The following is a 23,436-nucleotide window of genomic DNA, read 5'->3' as shown; positions in this document are numbered from 1 at the left end:
AGCGCCCCTTTCTCAGTGAGTGGTACCAACCAGTTACACGCGTCATCATCCAGCACTTGCTTCTTTATTACTATTTCCTTCATACCCCACACCTGATCTATCTGTAAGTCTTATTAGCTACCCCCTCAAAACACAACCTGAATTCAACCACTTTACCAGCTCCAACCTTCCACCCTGAGGTAAGCCATTAAAAGCCTTTATTTGGACTCCTGAGGGGAATCACAGTCTCCTGACTGGTCTCTTCATTTTCCTTATCTCTCCCCCATCCCCAGGTCTATCTTATTGACACCAGAGTGTCAATAAGATGACACCAGAGTCATCTTATTGAAACACTATTCAGATCAAGCCTTTTCTAGTTCAAAATGCTCCACTCACTTAGAATCATCCATGTCCTTACTCTGGTAAGATCGTGCCCGTGGCCAGCTCTGTGACCTCACCACATCCCACGCTCTCCCTCACTCGGTGCTCCAGCCATGGTGATCTCCATCTTTTCCTTAAACACTCTATCCACCCTGTCACCCCCGTGCCTGTGTATGCATTGCCTCCTGGTGCTGGAAGCTGCCTCCTCCAGGTCTCCCATGGCCTGCCACTCTCTTCATTTAGCTTTCCCCTCAAAAGTCGTTTCTCCAGCGAAGCTGTCCCTTGACAAATCTAATACAGCCCTATTACCCCCTTCAGGGTCTTTATCTTAAGGTGTTTTTGTACTTCCTGTTACCTAAAATTACACTTCTTACCTGCTTACTCATTTCTACCTGAACTCCGCCACTAGAACGTAAGCTCTACAAGGGTAAGACTTCGGTCTATCCGTTTCACTACTACACTCCTAGTGCCTAAAACCTGCGTCTGGAACACAGAAAGGATTCAAAAATTACTTGCTAAACTGAGAAATGAATGAAATGCTCTTTCCAGGAATGCAGAGGTTCCACAGGAAGGCAATGATTCTCTTGGTGGAAGCTAGTGCATTATCTAAGTTCATCTTATTCAGAGTGGCAGCCAAGAGCAATTTACAAGTATAACTCATGTTAAGTAGTAAGTTATCTGCTAAAAACACAAGGGAAGTACAAGATTAGAAGAGTATAACATTAGGAAAGCAAACACATTAGGTTTTAAAAACTGTCAACACACGAACACATTCTTTCTGTTTTGTTATTTGTTAATCATTAAAAAAGGTGTGACATACCAACGAGTGGATTTTTTCTTACATCCAGAATGACCAGAGTTCTGTTGGTTTCGAGGGCCTTTAGTAAAGCCTTTGCTCCTTCATTGGTGAGGCCACACTGCTGCAGGTCAAGTGCTTTCGATGAGAGACAAAAGGTCACTTGCCAACTCCACACAGATTTAACATATAGACAACTCTCTTGTATTCATGCATGTAAGATTTCTGTACAAGAAGTCATGGTAGGTTTTTAATCTTGGGTATTGAAAAAAGAAAAATAGAAAAGTATACACACACATATAATGAAAAATCCAATAAAAAATTCTTGGATGGGCCATGATTATCCTGCTCTTAGTACCAATAAATCACCCAACATATTTTACAATTACAGAGGTGAAGAATAACTCTAGATAGTCTATGAGTGAAAAGCATCGCAAAAGGAGTCTCAGCTCATAATCAGCAAGGATGCTAGTGGCGTGTAAACCTCATAGGCAAAAGCTGGGTGGCGCTCAGAACCTGCGCTGCATTCTTTTGATAGGATCTTGAGTTCTAAATCACTCTTAAAGCTAATTAAAAGGAAAAAGCAAAATGGCAGATATGCAATAATTGTTAGTTTTAGAAGAAAGAAAGACATTTAAGAGGATGGAAATAATAACGAATCCAAAGAATGTATGAATAGGAAACATATGCTAAGAACTTATCATGAAAGAATGATAGTCAAGAACACTCTCTTTAAAAGGTCAAAGAACAGAACAAATGATCATCAATACTAGTTCCAAGGCTGAACAACGTTTAAACCAGGGATCATCACAAAAGCACAAGTATAAAAAACATTACATAAGGGGAAACTATCATATGAGCCCTTTTTTAAAAGTGTTGTGTAAACCATTACATTAAAGTAACTGGAGTCTTTTAAAATCCCATGACACATAGAAATAAGCCAGATATATGGAAACAATATGATGAGATCCTTATAAACTCTCACCGCAGAATGGACAAAGGATATAATTAACCAACTAGCCAAATAAATAAAAATAGTCACTACATGTCACTAGTATGTAAACTGAATACAAATTAAAACAATAAAATGAGATTGTTCCATAAGATTAGGTCAAGATCATGTAACAAAAACCTTGAAAATGTGCATGCCATTTTGACCTAGCAACTCTCTAAGAATTTAACCAAAGGAAACGAGACGTAGGCAAGGATGTGTATCAGAGTACTGTTTTTAACAGTGAAAACCTGCAAATAGTTCATATATCTAGCAAGAATGAATAAGCTTAAGTGTACTATGGTATATTCATATAATGGCATAGTCACCAAAAATGATGTGGGAGATGTAAATGTACTGACTTCTTAAGATGCTCATACTATATTAAATGAAAAATGTTTTAAAGTTTGGAGTAATCCCACTTCATAAAAAAGGGAGGGTTACTCACTTTTGTAGTGTCACAATTTTTTAAAAGTGACACAAGCCAGTGCTTGTGAGGGGAGAGGCCTCACATGCACTGTTAAGGTGGATTATAAACTGGCACAGGATTTCTGGATGGTAATTCGGCAACATGCAATAAAAGTCTTAAAAATACGTCACGGGGCACCTGGGTGGCTCAGTTGGTTAAGCGACTGCCTTCGGCTCAGGTCATGATCCTAGAGTCCCGGGATCGAGTCCCACATCGGGCTCCCTGCTCAGCAGGGAGTCTGCTTCTCCCTCTGACCCTCTTCCCTCTCATGCTCTCTATCTCTCATTCTCTCTCTCTCAAGAAAAAAAAAAAAGTCACATTATAAGGTCCTTCCATTTTAGTAACTTAATCTATAGAACTAACGCAATGGTCACAGAGATGTGTTCACTATACATTGTTCCTGACAGAGAAAAGTACAAAGTGTCTAATTTCAAAGAATGATTAAACTATTGCACATCAATATAATGGATACCACATGATGCATCGTTAAGTAAAAGAGCATGAAATAGTAATTGAACCATGAATCCACCTTTTTAGTCTCTGAAGTGTACGAACACATTTATAGAAAAATAAAACACTGAAAGTACACCAAAATGTGTATTAAGATTATGGGTAATTTTGTTTAGTTACTCTGTATTTTCTATAAAGAATATATGCAACTCTTAGAGAAGCTTAAAAGCACAAAAAAGGTATTGGAAAAAATAAGGCTTTAAAAAAAAATTCCATGAGAGTGGTTATCAAGCCAAAAGCTAAGCATATTTAACATTTAAAAATTCACTATTTTCTATTTTAGAATTTACCTCTAAGCCATAAATCCTCACTGAGAGATTCTGCAAAAGCACTCGCGCCCAGGTCACCAATGAGCGTGTTGCAGTTCAAAGTGATGCGCCTCAAACCAGCCATACAGTCCAGATCAGGCCTCCTGTAACGAAGACTCTCAGCCCAGATTTCTTCGTGCCTTCTCATGGTCTGATACTTCAAATATTTAACAGGATGAAATTAGGACATCTGGATAAGGTGGCAGGGTATGCGTACTGAGGATGGCTTATCATGTCAGAGATTTACATGCACATACCAAGTATATATGCCAGGAGAGTCAACCCGAGAGACTGAGCAGTTGATTCTAGCTCAAGAGTCTCAGCGACCCCAATTCTAATTTGCCAGTGATTGGATTCTAGCCACTGGGTGACCTGTGGCTGATTAGTTACACATACTTTGACAATGAATTACATTCTGTAAATTTTATTTTCCTTATCTGCCAAGTCAGGGGACTGGTTCTAAATTCTGTTATTGCTGAGGCTCTAAGTTCTATCATTCTGTCCTCCAGTGGTTTCTAAACACTTGCTTGAGCATCCTGCAAGTAAACTTCTGTAACATGTATCTTATTCACTGATAAATTATACACACAAAGTTATACATTCAGTTCTGCACATATACTTCACCTACATTATAAACTACAGTTATTTTTTAAATGCTATGAAAATAAATACAGAGGTTCTAATATTTTCTTCCCCCAACTCGATGGATCTCACTACTTTAGAGTATGCACATAAAGACATATTTTCTCTATATTCATAAGACAAACTTTGGTAACAGGAAACACTGACTTTAAAAGAAAGAAATCTTATTCATACTTGAGCAACAAAAGACTCAAAGTTCCCATGCCAGTCTAAATGGAAAATCATTGGTGCTCTTTTCCTGTTAACAATAACTTATAAAAGCAACACGTGGAAATCCCAGCAAAACACTTCCATGGTGCTTATTATGTGCCAGGCACTATTTTATACAAACTAGTTCATTTAATCCTCATAATAAAGCACAGAGGCTAAGTAATGTGTCCACGGTCGTAAGCTATGAAATTGGTGAGCTGGAATTTGAAACTAGGTTATTTGGCTTCAGAATCCATGCTCTTGACTGTTTTCTATAGCTGGGGTCAATGGACCTGCTCTGTACAGGCCCAAAAGTAAATTCTTCAGCTTTGTGGGCCATAACGTTTCTGTTGCAACTACTTAACTCCACTGGTGTAGGACGAAAACAGCCACAGTTGCTAAGCAAATGCGCGTGGCTATGTTTGAAAAAAACTCTAACACCAGGTGATGGGCTGTTTTCAAGAACTAAAAATACATGAAAGTATTATTTATAATGTATTATACATTAGATCTCTTACTCCTAGGATTAAATGGATTACCTTTCCTAAATGGTAGAACCCCAAACTGAAAACTGGTCATATTCTTTCAAAAAACTAAAACTGCAATCACATGTATCAAAAGACAAAAAAGATCTGCCATCTTGTATCAAAATATTAATGTGCTTCAATCACAGAATATGTTTTCATGAAAGTTTAAACATAAAATCACCTTTAAGATCTTGGCCATGTGATCTGCTCCCTGCCATGTCAGATTACACCCCGTGAAGTTTACTGTCTTAAGAGTGATAGAGTTCTTTATACCTTGACAAATAACTAAAAGGAAAAAAAAAAAAACCACACACACAATAAGATGAAGAGCCTATACAGTCTGGTCAATCTTGACTTATTTGCTTTTCCTGAGTCTACTGGAGGTTTATAGCTGTAGTCTTAAAATCACTATCTACAATCTTCCCAGGCAACTGATGGATTGGTGCACTCTAAAATATGTCAGTAATAAAGGGTTATTCCAGTTTACAGGAACAGTTTAATTCTACTTAGATGCTAAAATTGAATACTCCGAACCTGGCAAACTTTATTCCCAACTAGGCAGTAAAGTACTATATACCTTTTGAGACATAAGAAAGAAAAAGAAAAACCTAAAAAGCCTAAAACTCTTCCTATTTTCATTTCCAATGATATAACCCAAACTCAGTTATCAGTTAATTTAAATGTCAACTATAAACCCAGAGTTTTATTAGGTGCTATGCAATATACTATAGGAATAGAAGACAGAACATGTCAAACTCTTAGTTCCCTCAAATTAAAATGCAGCCTTCCTTACCACCCCAGACCACTAGTGGACACAGTAAACACACTAATTCTTCAGGACCCCAATCAACAATCACTTTCTCTGTGATTACTTCCATGATACACCCCCACCAGCACCACTGAATTTGCTGGCCTTTTATATACTCCCATAGCACTTTGCATAGATTTCCTATTTTAGTACATAACACAGTGCATTATGTAATTATGATTGCATATAGTTGTTTTAACTCTTTAAGGAAAATGATTTTTCTTGTCTTTACATTTTGCTATTTCCCTTCCCATAATTATTCCTTGATAAGAAAAAGATGAACAAAATAAAGAGAAAATATAGTACGTATTTGTGTGGCTTAACATCATCTTAGTGGAACTGGTTCTGAGAGTATCCAGCATGACAAACTTTCAGTGTACAGGTGAGACGAGACCAAGATTTGAACAGGCACAGGAGACAATTCAAGCAGAAAAGGTACAGACAGCAATTAACATGCATGCAGCCAGACATGAGATCAGTCTGGTGGGAGGAGACGTAAACAAGACTGAAACTTACTTTCCAAACCTCCATCTCCAATTGGGCAATTTGCAAGAGACAGGTGCACCAGAGAGGTCGATTTATTCAATCCCTTTATGGGGAGAAAAAGTTAAAGTTTTTATGGGTTTAGTTTCCCCCAAAAGCAATTATCCAATGTTTGCAGGACACATTGGAGAAGCCTTACCTTTGTCAAAACAGTTAAATCTCTCTCTCTCAGCACTAGTCCATTTAGCTCCAGGTTCTTTAGAGCACTTGATACACTTAAACAGCATTTGAGAGCTTTACATAACTGGAAGGTCACATCTTTGTTTCTTATCGCAGGAATACGACTTCTGCAAACTTTACTTTTGTCAGAACCTAAAGCAAAATTATTGTAAAATATGTATTATCACCATGAGAAAGCATGTGCTCTGTGCTAAGGCACAGAGATGAACCATCCTTAAAGGCCTCTTTACTTTTTTTTTTTAAAGATTTTATTTATTTGACAGAGAGAGCGAGAGAGCACAAGCAGGGGGAGCAGCAGAAGGAGAGGGAGCCCAATGTGGGGCTCGATCCCAGAACCCTGGGATCACGACCTGAGCCAGAGGCAGACACTTAACCATCTGAGCCCCCAAGGTGCCCCTTAAAGCCCTCTTTAAAGAGGAACACATGTAAGCTCAAAACGTCAACCACACGAGATACAGCATATTAACTATGTGCATAGAGGTTCCTATGAATGCACAACGTTATATCTAAGTGATGGCTTCAAGATAACCCTGAAGTTGAATCTAGAAAGAGAATGACCACATAGTCTGAGTGGGAGGTGCTTAACTGCAGAGACCTATGCAAAGACATACAAGCCTGACACCTGCTGGCCACGGAAAATACTGCCGGTAGGAACAACTAAAGGCTAGGGTACAAGGGGGAGGGGACCATAGAGGTTGGCCAAAGCAAGCCTGGGATAAAAAGCCTATGGCTTTGACCCCAAAGCTGATGACAACAGGGGCTACCACTGGCAGAGTAAGGGTGCCTCTGCAGGTTATAAAAAGGTACCTAAATCAGATAGATTAGAAAAAGCACCTCTTCCTCAGGGCCAATTAGCCCCTTGGGGCTTGGCAGAGCACAGCTCAGATTTCATGCTTCCATGCAGAACACAAACTGTGCAGCCCATACACAATAATCCTGTGCTGGCGAGCCATTACAAGCATTATTTTAAGCATGTATTTTCATTTGAGAAGATCACTGGAGGGGCACCTGGCTGGCTCAGTCGGTTAAAGCATTGATTCTTGGTTCCGGCTCAGGTCAGGATCTCAGGGTCCTGGGATCGAGCCCCATGTTGGGCTCCATGCTCAGCGTGGAGTCTGCCTGTCCCTCTCCCTCTGCTCCTCCCCCTGTGCTCTCTCTCTCTCAAATAAAAATAAATAAATAAATAAATAAATAAATAAATAAAAAGACCACTGCTGCCCAGTAAGCAGATGAACTGAGGGAAACTGAGCTCAGAGGCAGCTAGCTGGTGAGGTGGAGTGCCTGGGTGGTGCAGTTGGTCAAGCAACAGACTCTTGATTTCGGCTCAGGTCCTGATCTCAGGGTTCTGAGATTGAGCCCTGTGTCAAGCTCAGCACAGAGTCGCTTGAGATTCTTTTTCTCCCTCTGCCCCTCCCTCTGCTCATGCTCTATCCCTAAAATAAATAAAATCAAAAGAAAGAAAGAAAGGGAAAGGAAAGGAAGGAAGGAAGGAAGAAAGAAAGAAAAGCTGGTGAGGATAAAGAAGCAAACCGTTGAAATCTACAGCCTGGACCCGCTGGATGCAAGAGAAAACAAAGGTTCAGTGAAGGAATTCTGAAGAGTGGTCTCTATGATACATTTTTCTTACATTCAATGTGAAATATTAGGCAAGATAAAGTACAGTGGCCTTGACTTTGAGGTCTCTTCCCACTGTAATTGCTTCTGATTTCTAAGTTATTACTTTGGATAAATCAAATCCCTTCAGAGGTATGGAACAGTTCCTAACACCTGCATGAGATGTAGAGAATAATGTGACTTCTCTTCACCAGGGGATAAATTGGAATGTCCTTACAGAAGAGATAACAGGTGACGTAAAACCCAGAACCTAGAAAAGGGCCAGGCACATGACAAGTGTTCAGGTTTTAAAAAATAAATCAGTAGTCATTTCCTCTCCTGGATCTTCACATCCTCCTTGTGTGCTGGCTACTCTGTCCCAGCTTGTAAACATACTCAAGTGGGTCCATTTCAAAAACCATCTTTAAGGTTAGTATTTTCTAGATCTTCTTTGTGGGTTACCTCAGTTTCTCCCATACCTTCAAACATTCCCCCATAAAGCCCAAATCTGCACCTGCAGCCCCGAAACGTCTAGCAGACATGTTTGGATGTTTGGATGCCCCACAGGGCCCTCTTAAAGCATTAAGAATGAAGTGAGATTCTCTCCCCAACCCCAATCCCCTCCTACTGTGCTCTGTGCCTCACAGAAAGGTGCTGCTATAAATTGTCACCCAAGCTTGCACTCCCCCCTCTGCTAACTGGTCACCAGACCCCATCCATGGTCTCTTTGACCTCTGAAATCCAGTCCTGCCTTCCTATACCTTAATTTGATTACAATTCACCCTCCTCCCAATCAACTGCCTTCCATATTTAGGTCAGGGCAAGCTTCTAAATCAAAAGCCCGTGTCATCATCCTTAAGTGTCGCCCACAACCTTCCGGATAAACATCCAACCATTTGATAGGACAAACAAAGCCCCTCCCTTTGTGGCCCCCACCAGGTTTCCAGTCTCAGGTCTCACTTCTTTAAACCCTAAGTTCTAGTCCTGCACTTTAGTTTTGCCATATTATAGTTCTCAAACTTTTGCACAAGCAGCTCCCTCCTGCCATCTGAGCAGCTTCCACACAACCTCAGAAAGGAGGCACCTCCTCCAAGAGGCCTTCCCTGAACGTTCCCTTCAGTGTTCTCTGCTTTGCAGCACGAGGTCACTTCTTCCAGAACACTGACTACTGTGCTTGGGTTTACTTGCTGTCTCCCCCAGTAGAAGAGGAGATCCTCTAGGCCAGGAGCCTTGTCTCCAACGGTGTTTGGTGCTGGCTGAGCTCATTTGAGTGCCCGTAAACTTTATACAAACAACCTGTGTAATTTTTTTTTGGTAAAAATTATTTATTTTTAAAAATGCCAGTGTAGTTAACAGTGTTATATTAGTTTCAAGTGTACCATACAATTCTACACATTACTCAATGCTCACCACCGTTAAGTGTACTCTTAAACAACCTGCTTAATTCTAAGAACCCATGATAAAAGTAGTTTGTTTTTTTTTTAAAGACTTTATTTATTAGAGAGAGAGTGAGAGCAGGAACACAAGCAGAGGGAGTGAGAGAGGGAGCAGCAGGCTTCCCGCCGAGCAGGGAGCCCGATGCGGGGCCCGATCCCAGAACCCTGGGATCATGACCCGAGCTGAAGGCAGATGCCCAACTACCCAGCCACCCAGGCGCCCCGATAAAAGTAGTTTCAATGCCACTTTACAAGTGTGGGGGTTGTAGTTCAAAAGTAACTTGCTCAGGCCACACAGTGTAAGTCCTGGAATTCAAACCCTAGGCTCCCTTTACATCTGTGCTCTATCCACTACAAGATGTCACTAAAAACAAAACAACTTTTTTTTTCTCCTAACAGAGCTATGTCTTATTCAAAACGAAATGAAGCAAAATGCTGGGATGTATCATTTTTCTTAATCGCTGTGTTCTGTCAGGCTAAATCATTTAGAAAACTAGGTAACACCTGTCGAACGCTGAATGATGTCCCAAACTGCGCTAGGTGCTTTACAAACAGTAACTCGGTGCATTTTTGCAATCACCACATACAGCGCGTCCTACTGGCCCATATCCCGAATGGGAACGCTGAGACCTACGGGCCTGCAGTGACTCGCCCCGGGCCACTGAGATGGTGAGAGTCCTAGGCCGCACGCCCGGTGTGCTGCACCCAAACCACAGCACCGGCCACCCGGGCTGGCCTCCTGCCTCCACCGGCAGCGTGTGAAATCCCGCTTCACCTCACCTACACGAGGGCCCCGGGAAGCGGGAACTACAAACCTGTTTCGCCAAGCCACGGCTGGAAGAAGCTCTTGATAGAGACTAGGGGCAGATCTTTATTAATCTTGAGGGTGCTCAGGAGCGGCGCCCAGTCCACGATGCGCAGGCGGTCGGCATTGAAGTCCAGCACGCCCTCCCGCAGGCAAGCGCGCACCGAGGGCAGTGGCACCGAGTCCTGCAGCGCGCACAGGTACTCGTAGTGCGAGAAGAAGTCGGCCGCGGTGTCGCGGCGCAGTTTCACCGAGTCGATCATGGCCAGGGGGGGCGGGCTCGGGGGACGCCGGCGGCGGAGACAATGCCCGCTGGCGCCCGGGAATGCCGGGTCGCCCACTGCCGGGCGGCTGCGACCCCGCGGCTGCGGAGGATCGACGGCTCGGCCCGAAGACGCAGGGTCTCCGGCCCCAGCTAGGCCAGCCCTTCGACGCCGAGCTCCCGCGCCGACCCCCGCCCTATGGCGCCGGCCGTTGGCTCCCGCCTCACGGTGCTCCGCGGCGCGGGACTTCGGTTCAAGCCGACGGGTGGAGCCTGCGGGGGCGGTGCGCGGAGACGTCAGTGCGCTCGCTGTGCGTCAGCACGCAGGCCCCGCCTCCCGTGGGGACGAGGCCTGAGAACGAGAGGCGGGACCTTCAAGGCGAAGGAGGTGCGGAAGGTAGGCGGTTCTCGGAATTTGGGGTTTGCGGAAAGGCTTTACTGGTCGAATAACGGTGAGAGATAGATGTAGAAGCACATTTAAAAAGTGGTAAACAATAATAATAAAAATAAAAAGTGGTCTAAACTTCTGACAAGTGCCGTGCTTGCGCCGCCCAGGAGAGAGGACACTTAATAAGGGACTTAATAAGGGAACGACTGAGTGGATGTCCGTTGCCGTCCATTAAATCTTTGCTGTCTGTGTTAATTTCTACAAAAACTCTTCATTTCTGTCGTTTCTGCTTACCCCACACGGTTGTTGGCATATTGTAAAGAGCTCCATGAATTCAGGACGTTATTGTGATTACTAGTAATCACTTGGTTTTGTATTGACAATGATGGTTGGCTCTCTCATAACTGTCTCCTAGGCTTTTTTCTTTTTTCTTTTTTTTGAGTAAAACGATAGAAGTTTATTAAGTGAAGATACAGAAAAAGCTCTCAAGAGTGAGAGGGGTCCCAACAGGGTTGCCAGTGAGGGCCTTTAGGGTTGGTCTTTTATAGAAAGCTACCAGAGACTTAAATCCTTTTAACATTTCTATTGATAGCACCATTGAGCAAGGACTAGTTATAACACCTTCAATGGCTTACTTCCTTTTTAGGGTCCCGTTGGTTATTCTTTGTTGGTTGCAAGTGATTATCATAAAAAGACACCTACCCCGCACGCCCTACGCATTATTTTTTAAAAAGATTTTTTTTTAATTTATTTGAGAGAGAGAGAGAGCGCGAGCACAAGTGGGGGCAGGGAGGCAGAGGGAGAGGGAGAAGCGGACTCCCCACTGAACAGGAAGCCCCAGGCCGGCTCGATTCCAGGACCCTGAGATTATGACCTGAGCTGAAGTCAAACCTTAACCCACTGAGTCACGCAGGCCCCCCTCCTAGGCATTATTTTAAGCACTGTTTATGTATGAAAGAATTTAATTTTCCTAACAACTCCATAAAGAATATATGATTGTATATCCACTAAGTAGGTAGAACTCAGATAATTGGCCTCCGAACATGTATTTGTATACAGTTTGTAGAACGGTGATAATTCTTTGGTCAGGCCTCAGGTGTTATGTTTACGGCATTCCTTTTACACTGTAGAACCAAACTAAAATGGAGTCACTTATGTCAGCGACAGAATGAAGATGAACTTAGATTAAGTTACAGGAATGTACAGCTCTGCTTAGAAATCAGCAAAGGACACCAGCCAATCCCCAAATGCCAACTCTGATCACACTTTCTCTGGACTTCCTTGTTTTACTTAGCTACCCTGATCCAAATAAGATAGACGACTAGGCCACCAGTCAGCTGGAAAAAACCGAGTAACTTCTGCATTACCCCATAAAAATCCCTTAGCCTGTGAGCGACTCAGAATTGATTGCTCCCAGAGCTTTAAGTTCCCTAGGTTGGAGGTCAAAAACCTTGAAATAAGCTCATCCTTCTGTTTTGTTTTATTCAGTATGTGGAGTATGGTTTTTGACACCATCCACCAGTGGGATCGTTTTACCTCTTATTCATTGTACTTCACCCCTAATCCATCCTGCCATTATTCCCAGACTTCCAACCCAACTTACCTTCCCATGGAGCCTCGATGCAGATGCCTTCTGCTCATCTCTAACACTGATCTTCTCTGGACCTGGTTTCAGTGCAACAAGTTTGTTGGATCCAGTCACAGACCTGTGTCAACCTGGTCAACAACATAGGCTGTCTTATTTTAACTGCCCAGTCATTCCCATTTCTTTTTTCCATTCCTTTACTTACAGCTCTTCACAGTGGCTCTTCCAGACTTCCTCTACTCTTTTCATGTCACCACTAGACACTCTGTCCCTGCTCTCTGATCTGAAGAGGCTACCTCTTGCTTCAACAGGAAAATAAGTCTTCAGAGACAGACTTCTTCATCTTCTTTTCATGAACTCTGGCTGCCTTCCAGTCCATGCCTTGTAATGCGGCCACCACCGCATTCGAATCCTTCCATGACTTCGCATTTCTCTTAGGATAAAATAGCAATGTGTTTTTACATTCTAGAACGAGCTCCTTATCTTACTGTACACTGGCACTTTGAGTATCTGGTCTGCAGGGCACTGAATCCCCTGGACGTGATGGGGGCGTGATCTCTGCAGCCTTATCTTGCACCCCTCTCCCTTTCATTTTTCAGGAGTCCAGCCCACAGTGGACTCCTATCACACCTACCTACTTCAGTGGTTCATTGTCCATGCTTTCCCCTCTACATGAAATATCCCCTTCAGTCTGCACCTGGTTAATGCCTCCTCATTCTTATCAGGTCGTGTGTCACATTGCCAAGGAAACATTCCCTTACCTGTTCTATTCATCAAATCCCCCTACCCTAAGCTCTCATAACACCATGTACCTCTCGTTCATAGCCTTCATCACATTTCACAGCCATTTTAAGATAGATACTCACTGTATGGTCCATGAGGAAGAGATCACGTCTGTTTTGCATCTCCAGTGACTAGCACAGTTACTACATGCTATAGGTAACTATAACACTAGTTATAACACTTCTTAAATGAACAAATGAATGTACCTAATCAGTGATCAAGCCCTGGCAGGTTTTCCTTTATAGCATCTCTCATACTCCTTTCTTTTATTTGCGTTGCCATTACTCCACCATTTATTATTTTACATGTGGATTATGATGATTGCTTCAGAGAATAGTATGTCTTCCTACATTCAGGCTCTCCTTACATCATTTATTACGCCTCCCAGGGTTCATGGATCATGCTATTGCCCTGCCCAAACCTTCCATGACACCGATTGCCAACACAATAAAGGCCAAACGTTTAAGAATGACATTTAAGACTTTCCACAATTTGGCTTTAATTTCACTTTTCAGACTTGTTTTTAACCTGTGGGTCTAATTATCTCTACATCTTTGCTCCTTTCCAGCTCTACGTATTATGTCAAAAACTCTTCAGTCACTGCCCTTATATCTCCTCTGGGAAAGCTTCACTGAGAATTCAAGCAAGATATGGATCCTTTCTCTCCTCTAAACTTGCAAAGTTTATTTAATAGGACACACCTGGAACTGCCATAAGGCATCTGCATTTTCTCTTCCCTGCTGATATCTAAGCTCTCTGAGAGTGGGGATACATCTCTGTGTTCTGTGTAGTTCTCAGCATTGCTGTTATACACATAGTCAACCTGGTCAGTGAATATTTGGTGAATGGATGAATGAATGAATGAATGAAATGAGCTCTCTGGCTCTTTCTCTCTTTTTCTACTTTTCAAGGTTCTGTAGTTAGTTACATTTGGACAATAGGCTGCTTCATATCAATATAATAACCAAGCTCACAGAGTGTTGCAAATAGCTGCCAAGAGCGTCCCTCTGCCACTTTAGAACAGCTTGTTCTGTCTCAAATGAAGAGCAGGAGTCCATCCTTATAAGTGCCTTTGTTCACTTGGCCTTTAGAGACACTGAGGGCATTGGTGCTCTACATTCAGCAAAATGCCTGTTTTGATTATAATTTTCCCTTGTGAATAACAGCTATCCAAAGATGTTCCTGTACAATTTTTCATCCTTTTGTTGTCATAAAATGTATTATAACTACATACAAGCATAAAATAAATGGAAAGAACTCTGTTTATATTTGATAAAAGTTTAGGGAGAGGTCTTTATGGCACATTACCAAACTTGTTTGGGGAAATTTTAACCATGTGAAATATGTTGGAGAGGCACCAAGAGTTCAAGAATTCTCAAAATTTCTGAGGACACAGTTGCCTCACGTATAGGCACAGTGGCAGCCATCTATGTAACAGTAATTTGGAAGATACTGTGTTAGTCTACTCATGCTGTAATAATGTGGAACAAATCATCCTAAAACTTGGTGACATCAGCAAGAATTTGGGTTTTTTTGATGTATGGGTTAACTGTGGTAACTCTGTTTTAGACCTCCAGATTTTGGCTGGTTTTGCTCCATGGTTGGATCCATTTGAGGTCTGTCCCACACATCTGACTCCAGGGCCCAACTGTGGGGTAGCTGCCTCCAGGGCACACTCTTCTCACTGTGGCCACTGAAACGCAAGAGGTGAGCCCACTTAAGCCCATTTAAGACCTCTGCTGGCATCATATCTGCTCACACTCCATTGACCAAAACATGTCCCAGATCGAGTTGTATTTAGAATATGTGCATACATTTAAAGTTGGGTGATCTCACAGAATATTGCTCTTGGACAATATGACCTTGGCACTTTGATTGACATTTGTGTACTTGATAAGCATCACAGAAACTTTTCACCTTTGAGAACTTTATGAATTTGTGGAACAATTTCTGTGGGAACAGAGGAAGGCATACTTTAGAACTCAACTATTGTTATTGCATTGCTGGGAGAAGAATTGGTGATGATAAAGTCAATACAAATGAAAGATTTGAGGTTCACATCTTCCTTAGTAACATAACAGTCTATGGAACATTCCTGGGGACCTGTGATGGTAGCTTTATATGCTTTCTATTACATTACAGTTTGCCAAAGCCACTTAAGTAAAACATACATAATATAGTACATCTTGTTTTAGTTTCCCCCACCACTGCACCATGTATCATCAGTGTATCACCTAACAGATAACAGAAACAGAAACTGAAGGAATTCATTGCTAGCACACATTCTTGTGAAGCATTGCTTCACAAGAATTACTAATGGAGGTTCTTCAGATGGTATCAGACTCAAATCCATAACGACAAAACAAGACAAAGAATTCCAATTAAAATAATGGTGTAGGTAATTCTAAAAAAACAATGTAAATTCACATTTCTCCTTTCTTAACTGACTTAAAAGTGCATAAATGTTATATTATTGTGCACATAACAGATATGTAGTATATTTGACAATACGGGCAAAAGAGGCAGTGAGAACAAAGCTGTGTTAGAGTAAGAATGACACTAGAGCGTAACCTGAATCCATAGGAAGAAATGAAGAGAACCAGAAATGGTAAATAAACAGATTAACCTAACAAACCCTATTAATATTTATTTGCTCTTATTTCTTCTCTCAGTTCCCTTAAAAGAGGTAAGATTATTTACAGTCATACTTATAACAATGTGTTGTTGAGTATGTGACGTATATAAATATAACAAAAGCAAAAAAGGATGAGGGAAGAGAGGTAGATAAAAGAAAAGTTTCTATATCTGACTGGAATGAAGTTAGTTTAAATTGAAGTAGATTCTGATAAGATGTAGATTGTAAGCTTTAGGACAGCCATTAACTAAAAAAATTGATAATAATAAATGGAATGAAATGTTACACTAGAAACTATCCATTTAATATATAAGGAGACAATGAAAGAAGAGTAGAGGAACAACAACAACAAAAACCCCCAAAACATGAGACATGTAGAAAACAAAAGGTAAAATGACATAGACCTTACTGTATCAATAATAAAATTAGGTGTGAATGAATGAAACAATCCAATCAAAAGACAGGATTATCAAACTGGATAAAAAACAAAAAACATGTTATCTATAGGGGATACTCCTTAGATTTAAAGATACAAATACATTCAAAATAAAGGATGAAAAAATGTACATCATGCAAATAGCAACCATAAGAATGCTGTAGTGGCTGGGGCGCCTGGGTGGCTTCGTCGTTAAGCGTCTGCCTTCGGCTCAGGTCATGATCCCAGGGTCCTGGGATGGAGCCCCACATCGGGCTCCCTGCTCCGCGGGAGACCTGCTTCTCCCTCTCCCACTCCCCCTGCTTGTGGTCCCTCTCTCGCTGTGTCTCTCTCTGTCAAATAAATAAAATCTTAAAAAAAAAAAAAGAATGCTGTAGTGGCTATGCAAATACTAGACAAAATAGACCTCAAAACAATAGTTGCTGGATATAAAGAGGAGATTTTATGGTGAGAAAAGGGTCAATCCATCAGGAAGACATAAAAATCATTAACATGTGCAACTAATAAGAGAACACCAAAACGTGAGAAGAGAGCAAAATGCATGAAGAATTGAAGGGAGAAATAGAGAATTCAACAATATTAGTTGAAGACTTCAATACCCCAGTGTCAATAATGGATAGATCAAGTAGGCAGAAGATTGATCAGTGGATAGAAGACTTGAGCCACGCTATAAATTAACTAGACCTAACAAAGATCTGTAAAACACTCAACCCAACAAGACTTAAATTCACCTTCTTCTCAAGTACATATGAACACTCTCTGTGGTAGATTATGTTCTAGGCCATAAAACAAGAGATTGAAACCCACATACTCTGCAGATGGGAATGTAAAATAGTGCTGTCATTTTACAAAACGGTCTGACAGTTTCTCAAAATGTTGAACATAAGAGTTATTCGTGATCCCGCACTTTCCACTACCAGATATATACTCAACAGAAGTAAAAACTTAGGTCCACACAAAAACTTTTAAGTGATGTTCACAGAAGCATATTAATAATATCAAAAGGTAGAAGTAACCCAAATGTCTATTGATCGATGAATAAAGAAAATGTGGAATATTCGTACAACGAAATATTTTTCAGCTATAAAAAGGAATGAATTATTGATACATGTTACAACATGGATGAACCATGAAAGCATTATGCAAAGTGAAAGAAATCACTCACAAAAGACCACATATTATATAACTGCATTTATTATGAAATGCCCAGAATAGGCAAATCTGTAGAGACAGAAAGTAGATGAGTGGTTGCCTAGGGTTGAGAAGATTGAGGAGAATGGCAAAAGACTACTGATGTGTCTTGAGTTTTTTGTGGAGGGACAAAAATCTTCTAAAATTGGATTTTGGTGCTGGTTGCACAACTCCATGGATTGCATTGAATTGCTTACATTAAATGGGTGAAATGATGGTAAATTATGTAATGTAAATTAGATCTCAGTGCTGCTAAAATTATGATAAATTTTATGCTTAGAAATGTGAAAATTCATCCAAAATTACATTTTCTTAAAAAATGCAACTGAACAATAACCCAAGAAAGAAAAGAGTATCTAATAACCTTGATTAAGTACCTTTACAGAAAACAGTTTCCAGAGATAAGTGACCTTCTTGGTAAATTCTTCCAAACATTTAGAGAAGAAATAGCAATCTTACTTAAAAATCTTCCAGGAAACAGAAATAAAACACTACTCAAATGCTTTTTTTTTTTTTTTTAATGAGGCCAGCATAAGCTTCAGACCAAAGCTGAAAAGAATATTACAAGAATGGAATCGCAGACCAATTTCTCTTCTGAACATGCATGGGAAATTTATAAACAAAAGCACAACCTGTATCCATGTAAAACTGTAATACATCCCAACTGAATTGGTTTTTTTCTGGTGATGCATAGTTGGCTTACTATTCAAACATAAAACAGATCTCAGGAATAAATTAGAATGGAAAGAATTCATTTAAAAAAGAAGTAAAAAAAAGTCAATCAGGAGAAACACAAGAGTGAATAAACACAACAGATAATGCCTTATGAAAAATAGATGAAAAATACTCCATAAATTATGGAATATTCTAAAATTTTAAAATACAAAAAGCAGTTGAAAAAGATTCAAGAGAAAGTGACAAATACTGAATATAGGCAAAAAAAAAAATCAAATATACAAATGATAGGAGCACCAAATGAATAAAATCAAAGCAAGGAAACCACAAATACTAACAGTATAATTTAAGAACTTTTCTAAAATAATAATAGTAATAGTAAAAGTGGTACTAATAGAACCTGCATATTGAACAAGTATATTACATACCTGAGAATAGTAAGACAGAATGATCAACACCAAGATGTATTCTAGAGAAATTTTAGACCTAAGACGGGAGGTTGGAATTTTAATCCTAACAAAACTAACTTTTAACTATAAAGGGTACAGACCAACTATTAATCAACATGCAAGAACTCAGGCTATCTTAATTCCATGAACACTTATGAAGGAAACTATTAAAGAAAGGGTATCACACAGCCAAAATGACTGGACATACACGGTAGTGAGCATTAGGTATAGTACTGCTTGTAGAACGAACAGTAAATGCGGGTCGAACAGGAAGGGCTATCATACGCAGGGGCTTTATGCTCTGGCAACGTAGGTATCCTATAAATGACAGAGAAACACTGAACGAACACCAAATGAAGTTAAAATGGTTTTCAAGCATTGTTTATTAAACATAATATTGAAATTGCAATTCTGAGTCTGTTCTGTGAGTACTATAGAATGGAACAAGTGAGAAATTATGGAGTATTCTATTTTTTTTAAGATTTTATTTATTTGAGAGAGAGAGAATTTGTGCACACGTGGGAGGTGGAGCAGAGGGAGAGAGACAAGCAGACTCTGCATTCAGTGTGAGCCCAATACAGGGCTCAGTCTCACAACCCTGAGATCATGACCTGAGTCCAATGCTTAACTGACTGAGCCACCCAGGTGGCCCTGGAGTATTCTAGTTATAACATCCATTGTGAGCTGGGGAACTTGGGTTCTCAGGATGGAGAAAATAGAATACAGAGGTAATAGAGAGGAGGTTTATTAAAAACTGCAGTGCTGAATTAGAATTATCTGTCTATAATTAATAAGTCATTTTAGCTATATATATATATTAAAGATTTTATTTGAGTGAGAGAGAGCATGTGTGCATACAAGTGGGGGAAGGGCAGAGGGAGAAGGACAAGCAGACTCCCCACTGAGCAGGGAGCCTGACCCAGGGCTTGATTCCAGGACCCTGAGATCATGACCTGAGCTGAAGGCAGATGCTTAACCGACTGAGCCACCCAGGCAAGGCATTTTAACCATATTTATATAGATAAAGGTATTTAGGTCTATGTCTATATCTATAAATTTATATATAACTATTATATATAACTATATACTATGTATATAATTAAAAATGAAAAATGTGTCACACACACACAGAGTCTCTGTCTATTGAATAGGCCTAGCACCAATGACCAACCCAGTAGCAAAAAATATCCATAGGGCTCAGATTATGGTCTTGAAATGGCTGATTTAAGGTCTGTGGTGCATTTGTGTGAAATGTACTTGGAAAGTTTTGTGATACCAAATAACAAGGAAGTTATCAAAGAGCACTGGACCATTTCAAAAGGACTCAGTGGCCAAATGTGAGGAGGCTTTCTGTGGACAATAGAACAATTTGAACTTCAGTAGGATAATAATTACAATGAATTAAAATCTATCAACTATGTTTAAATCCATGGGTTTCTACAGGTACCAAAAAAAAAAAAAAAGTCAACTTATGAGGATCATTGGGGAAAAATTCATTATAATGAAAACAGATTTTTAAAATGGTAGAGGTAGAATTGGGTGGGGTGAGAGAATAACCAAACTTTTATCCTGCCTTTCCAATGTGAACTGTATCACTGTGAAACCAAATTGTAGATGAGGGGATAGATTTCTTCATAAAAGTTTTCCTGCCAATAAGTGGAAAAGAAGTGATCAAGTTAGACTATCACAATTTTGCAATCTCTGATGAATTTATGTTGGGACCTGGCAGAATTTGGAAATGCAAGATTAACTCAGAAGAACTATGGGTTCTGGTGATTGAAAAAAAATTTGTATGTTCACTGAGTATCAGTGGCTGCTGACATCACATAGAGACCAATAAGCAGACATTATCTGCTCTCTGACAAACAATACACCACAGTCTCTAGTCTTCCCAAAAGGATTGACTAGTTTCTTATTTTCAAGGAAATATAGAGGACAGAGGAACATATTTACACCATGAACATGTACTCAGCAAAATCCATATTGTGGGGAACTCTACAAGTCAGGTGGCCTGTATTCTTCAACAGATTTATTGAAGGTCAGTAAAAGGATGGAAAGGTGACTTATAGAAAAGAGAAAAAGTCATTATTTAAAACAGCAAAACTAAACCATGCTGTCTAGGCATACAGACTTGGATGATAAATTTATAAGAAATTTAAGCATGAGTCAATTATAAAAGTGAGGAAAATGATTACTTTTTGGAAGAAAGAATTTATAATTGGATCAGGACACCAGGAGGGGCTTCAGGCAAAGTTATATTTCTTTAATTGGATGGTGATTATAAGTGTATTTGTCTTATAATATCATTAAGCTATATATTTGCCTTTTGTGGTTTCCTGACTCTATAACATAGTTTATAACAAAAAATGTTTTAAAAAATCAAACACCTAAGAATAAATATAACAAAAAGTTTATGAAAACTCTATATGGAAAACTAAAAAACTTTGAGATAAATCAGACTTAAATGGATATCATTGATCATTGATTGCATGATTCATTACTGTAAATCAGTAATCTCTAAACTTTCTACAGATTCAATGCAGTAGGAATCAGTATCTCTCCTGTGTGTGTGTGTGTGTGTGTGTGTGTGTGTGTGTATGTGTGTGTCTGTAAATTGACAAGCTGAATCTAAAATTTGTATGGAGATTCTTTTTTTTTTTAAAGATTTTATTTATATATTTGAGAGAGAGAGAATGAGAGATAGCACGAGAGGGAAGAGGGTCAGAGGGAGAAGCAGACTCCCTGCTGAGCAGGGAGCCCGATGTGGGACTCGATCCTGGGACTCCAGGATCATGACCTGAGCTGAAGGCAGTCGCTTAACCGACTGAGCCACCCAGGCGCCCCTGTATGAAGATTCTTAAGGACAATCATAGTAAGACATGAAAAAGAACAAAGTTGGAGGACTATATATCAGAAAACATGACTCATTAAAACTATGATAATTAAAACAATGTGGTGCTGACAAAAGAATAGAAATAGAGCAGTGGAAGAGAGCAGCAGGTTTGGCCCCTACCCAGATAGATAAGGTCACTTCATTTATGACAAAGGTGACAATACAATGGATAAAGGATTTTTTTTTCAATAAATGCTTATATGTCATTTATGGAAAAAATTGATATTGATCCTATGTCACTCCATATACAAAAGTCAATTCCAGATGGATTGTTGATCTAAGTGATCAGCAAAATGATCACTGAAGAGTGAAAAGGTAAACCAAAGAGTGACAGAAGATCTCTTCAATATTCATTTCTGACAAGAACTTTGTTCCCAAAAAAGTACTTGATTCCAGAAAGAAACAGACAACCCAACAGAAAAATAGGCACTAAGCTTGAACAGGCACTTCACAGAATAGAATATCCAAAATCACTCAAAAAAACCATGACAAGGTACTCATCTTAATAAGAGAAAAGAAAAGTAATTTAGTTAAAAATTTAAAACACAATTTAATTAATCAGGGAAATGAAAACCACGGTGGGATACCACTATACGCGCACTGTAATGGCCAAGATGAAAAAAGCTGATGAAGATGCAGAGCTGCTGGAACTCCCACACACTGCTGGTGGGAGAGTAAATCAATATGTGCACTTTAGAAACTGCTGACAGTAGTGTGGAAAGTGAAGGTATATGTAACCTAGGACCTGGCAGTTGTACTCCTAGTATATACTCAGCATATGTGTGTATATATATATGTCCCAAGAGGCCTGCACAAGAGTGTTCAAAGAAGCACTTTTTATATAGCCCCAAACTAGAAATAACCCAAATGTCTATCAAGAGCAGAATAAATAAAATGTAACTTAATACAATAGAATACAATGGAAGTGAATGAACTCTTGCTCCAAGTAGAAATAATGGCTGAATCACAAATTTCATGTTGAGTGAAAGAAGCCAGTTGCAAATAAGCACATACCGTAAATTAGTTATCTGTTGCTCTATAACAAATTACTACAACATTTAGCTGCTTAAAGCATACATTTATTTATCTCAGTTTCTGTGGCTCAGGAACCCAGGTGTGGCTTAGCCAATGCATCTGCCTCAGTGCTGTAATTTAGGTTGTCCATGGGAGCTGTCGTCTTGTTTGAAAACTGAACTGAGGGAGGATCTGCCTCCAAGTGTGCTTATTTGGTTCTGGATGGGACTCCTTCTTCATAGGTGACTGGCTGGGGGCTGTGACCTCCTTCCCGTAGAGTCTCTGGTGGTGCAGTTCAGTGACATGGCAGCTGTCTTCTATCAGAGGGAGCAAGAGGGAGAACAAGGTAGGACCTTTGTCCACTAATCTTGGAAGTGCAATCTCTCACTTTTGTGACATTCTATTGTTATAAGTAAGTCATGAGTTCCAGCCCATACTCAAGGGGAGGAGATGACGCGAGGACATCAATACCAGGATGCAGCGGTCATTGGAACTCATTCTGAAGCTGCCTACTACCTGATGTGATTCCATTTTTGAAGTTCTGAAACAGGTGAAATAAATCCATTATGAGAGGAATCGGAACTGTGTATCCCGATGGGGCTTTGGGTTGCTGGTAATGTAAGAGTGTGAAGCTCTGGTTCCACAGGGGTTCTTTATAAAAACTCCTTGCTACTTCTGATTTGTGCACTTCTTCTGAATGCATGTTACATTTCTACTTTAACATTTACTTAAAAGTAAAGAGTTAGTTTTCTACCCTACAGACTCATCCTGCTAATAAACAACTTTCATTGTCCCTAATTATGATCTTCCCCCTTCTTCTGGGCCAGGCAGTAAAATACAAACCCAATTTATACTCTGCCACTTAAAAGCTGACAATTTAGCAAAAGTGCAGGCAGCATTGTGTTTGGAAAAAATACGGGTTAAGGAGTCAGACTGAAGTTCAAATCCAGGTTTCACCTCTCACTGGG

General features: G+C 40.1%; 1 protein-coding gene across 3 annotated transcripts in view; it reads right to left on the bottom strand.

The window, feature by feature from the left end:
- CEP78 (centrosomal protein 78) overlaps window positions 1–10,672 on the bottom strand; it is a 37,653-nt gene extending 26,981 nt beyond the window's left edge. For all 3 annotated transcript variants that reach the window (XM_028090372.2, XM_028090370.2, XM_028090371.2), the window contains exons 1-6: window positions 10,168–10,672; window positions 6,283–6,455; window positions 6,117–6,189; window positions 4,974–5,077; window positions 3,417–3,591; window positions 1,181–1,294 (exon numbers count right to left, since the gene is read on the bottom strand). In XM_028090372.2, coding sequence (XP_027946173.2) covers window positions 1,181–1,294; window positions 3,417–3,591; window positions 4,974–5,077; window positions 6,117–6,189; window positions 6,283–6,455; window positions 10,168–10,420 — 892 coding nt within the window. In that variant the 5' untranslated portion in view covers window positions 10,421–10,672. The remainder of the gene's footprint in view (window positions 1–1,180; window positions 1,295–3,416; window positions 3,592–4,973; window positions 5,078–6,116; window positions 6,190–6,282; window positions 6,456–10,167) is intronic.
- Window positions 10,673–23,436: the final 12,764 nt, after the last annotated feature.

This window comes from Eumetopias jubatus, unplaced genomic scaffold, assembly GCF_037043125.1.
Source record: "Eumetopias jubatus isolate StellerSeaLion01/CBP00866 unplaced genomic scaffold, mEumJub1_p1.0 scaffold_15, whole genome shotgun sequence".
Lineage (NCBI taxonomy): Eukaryota > Metazoa > Chordata > Mammalia > Carnivora > Otariidae > Eumetopias > Eumetopias jubatus.
Note: the sequence above shows the minus strand (reverse complement) of the source record. Positions and strands in the feature narration are given on the sequence as shown.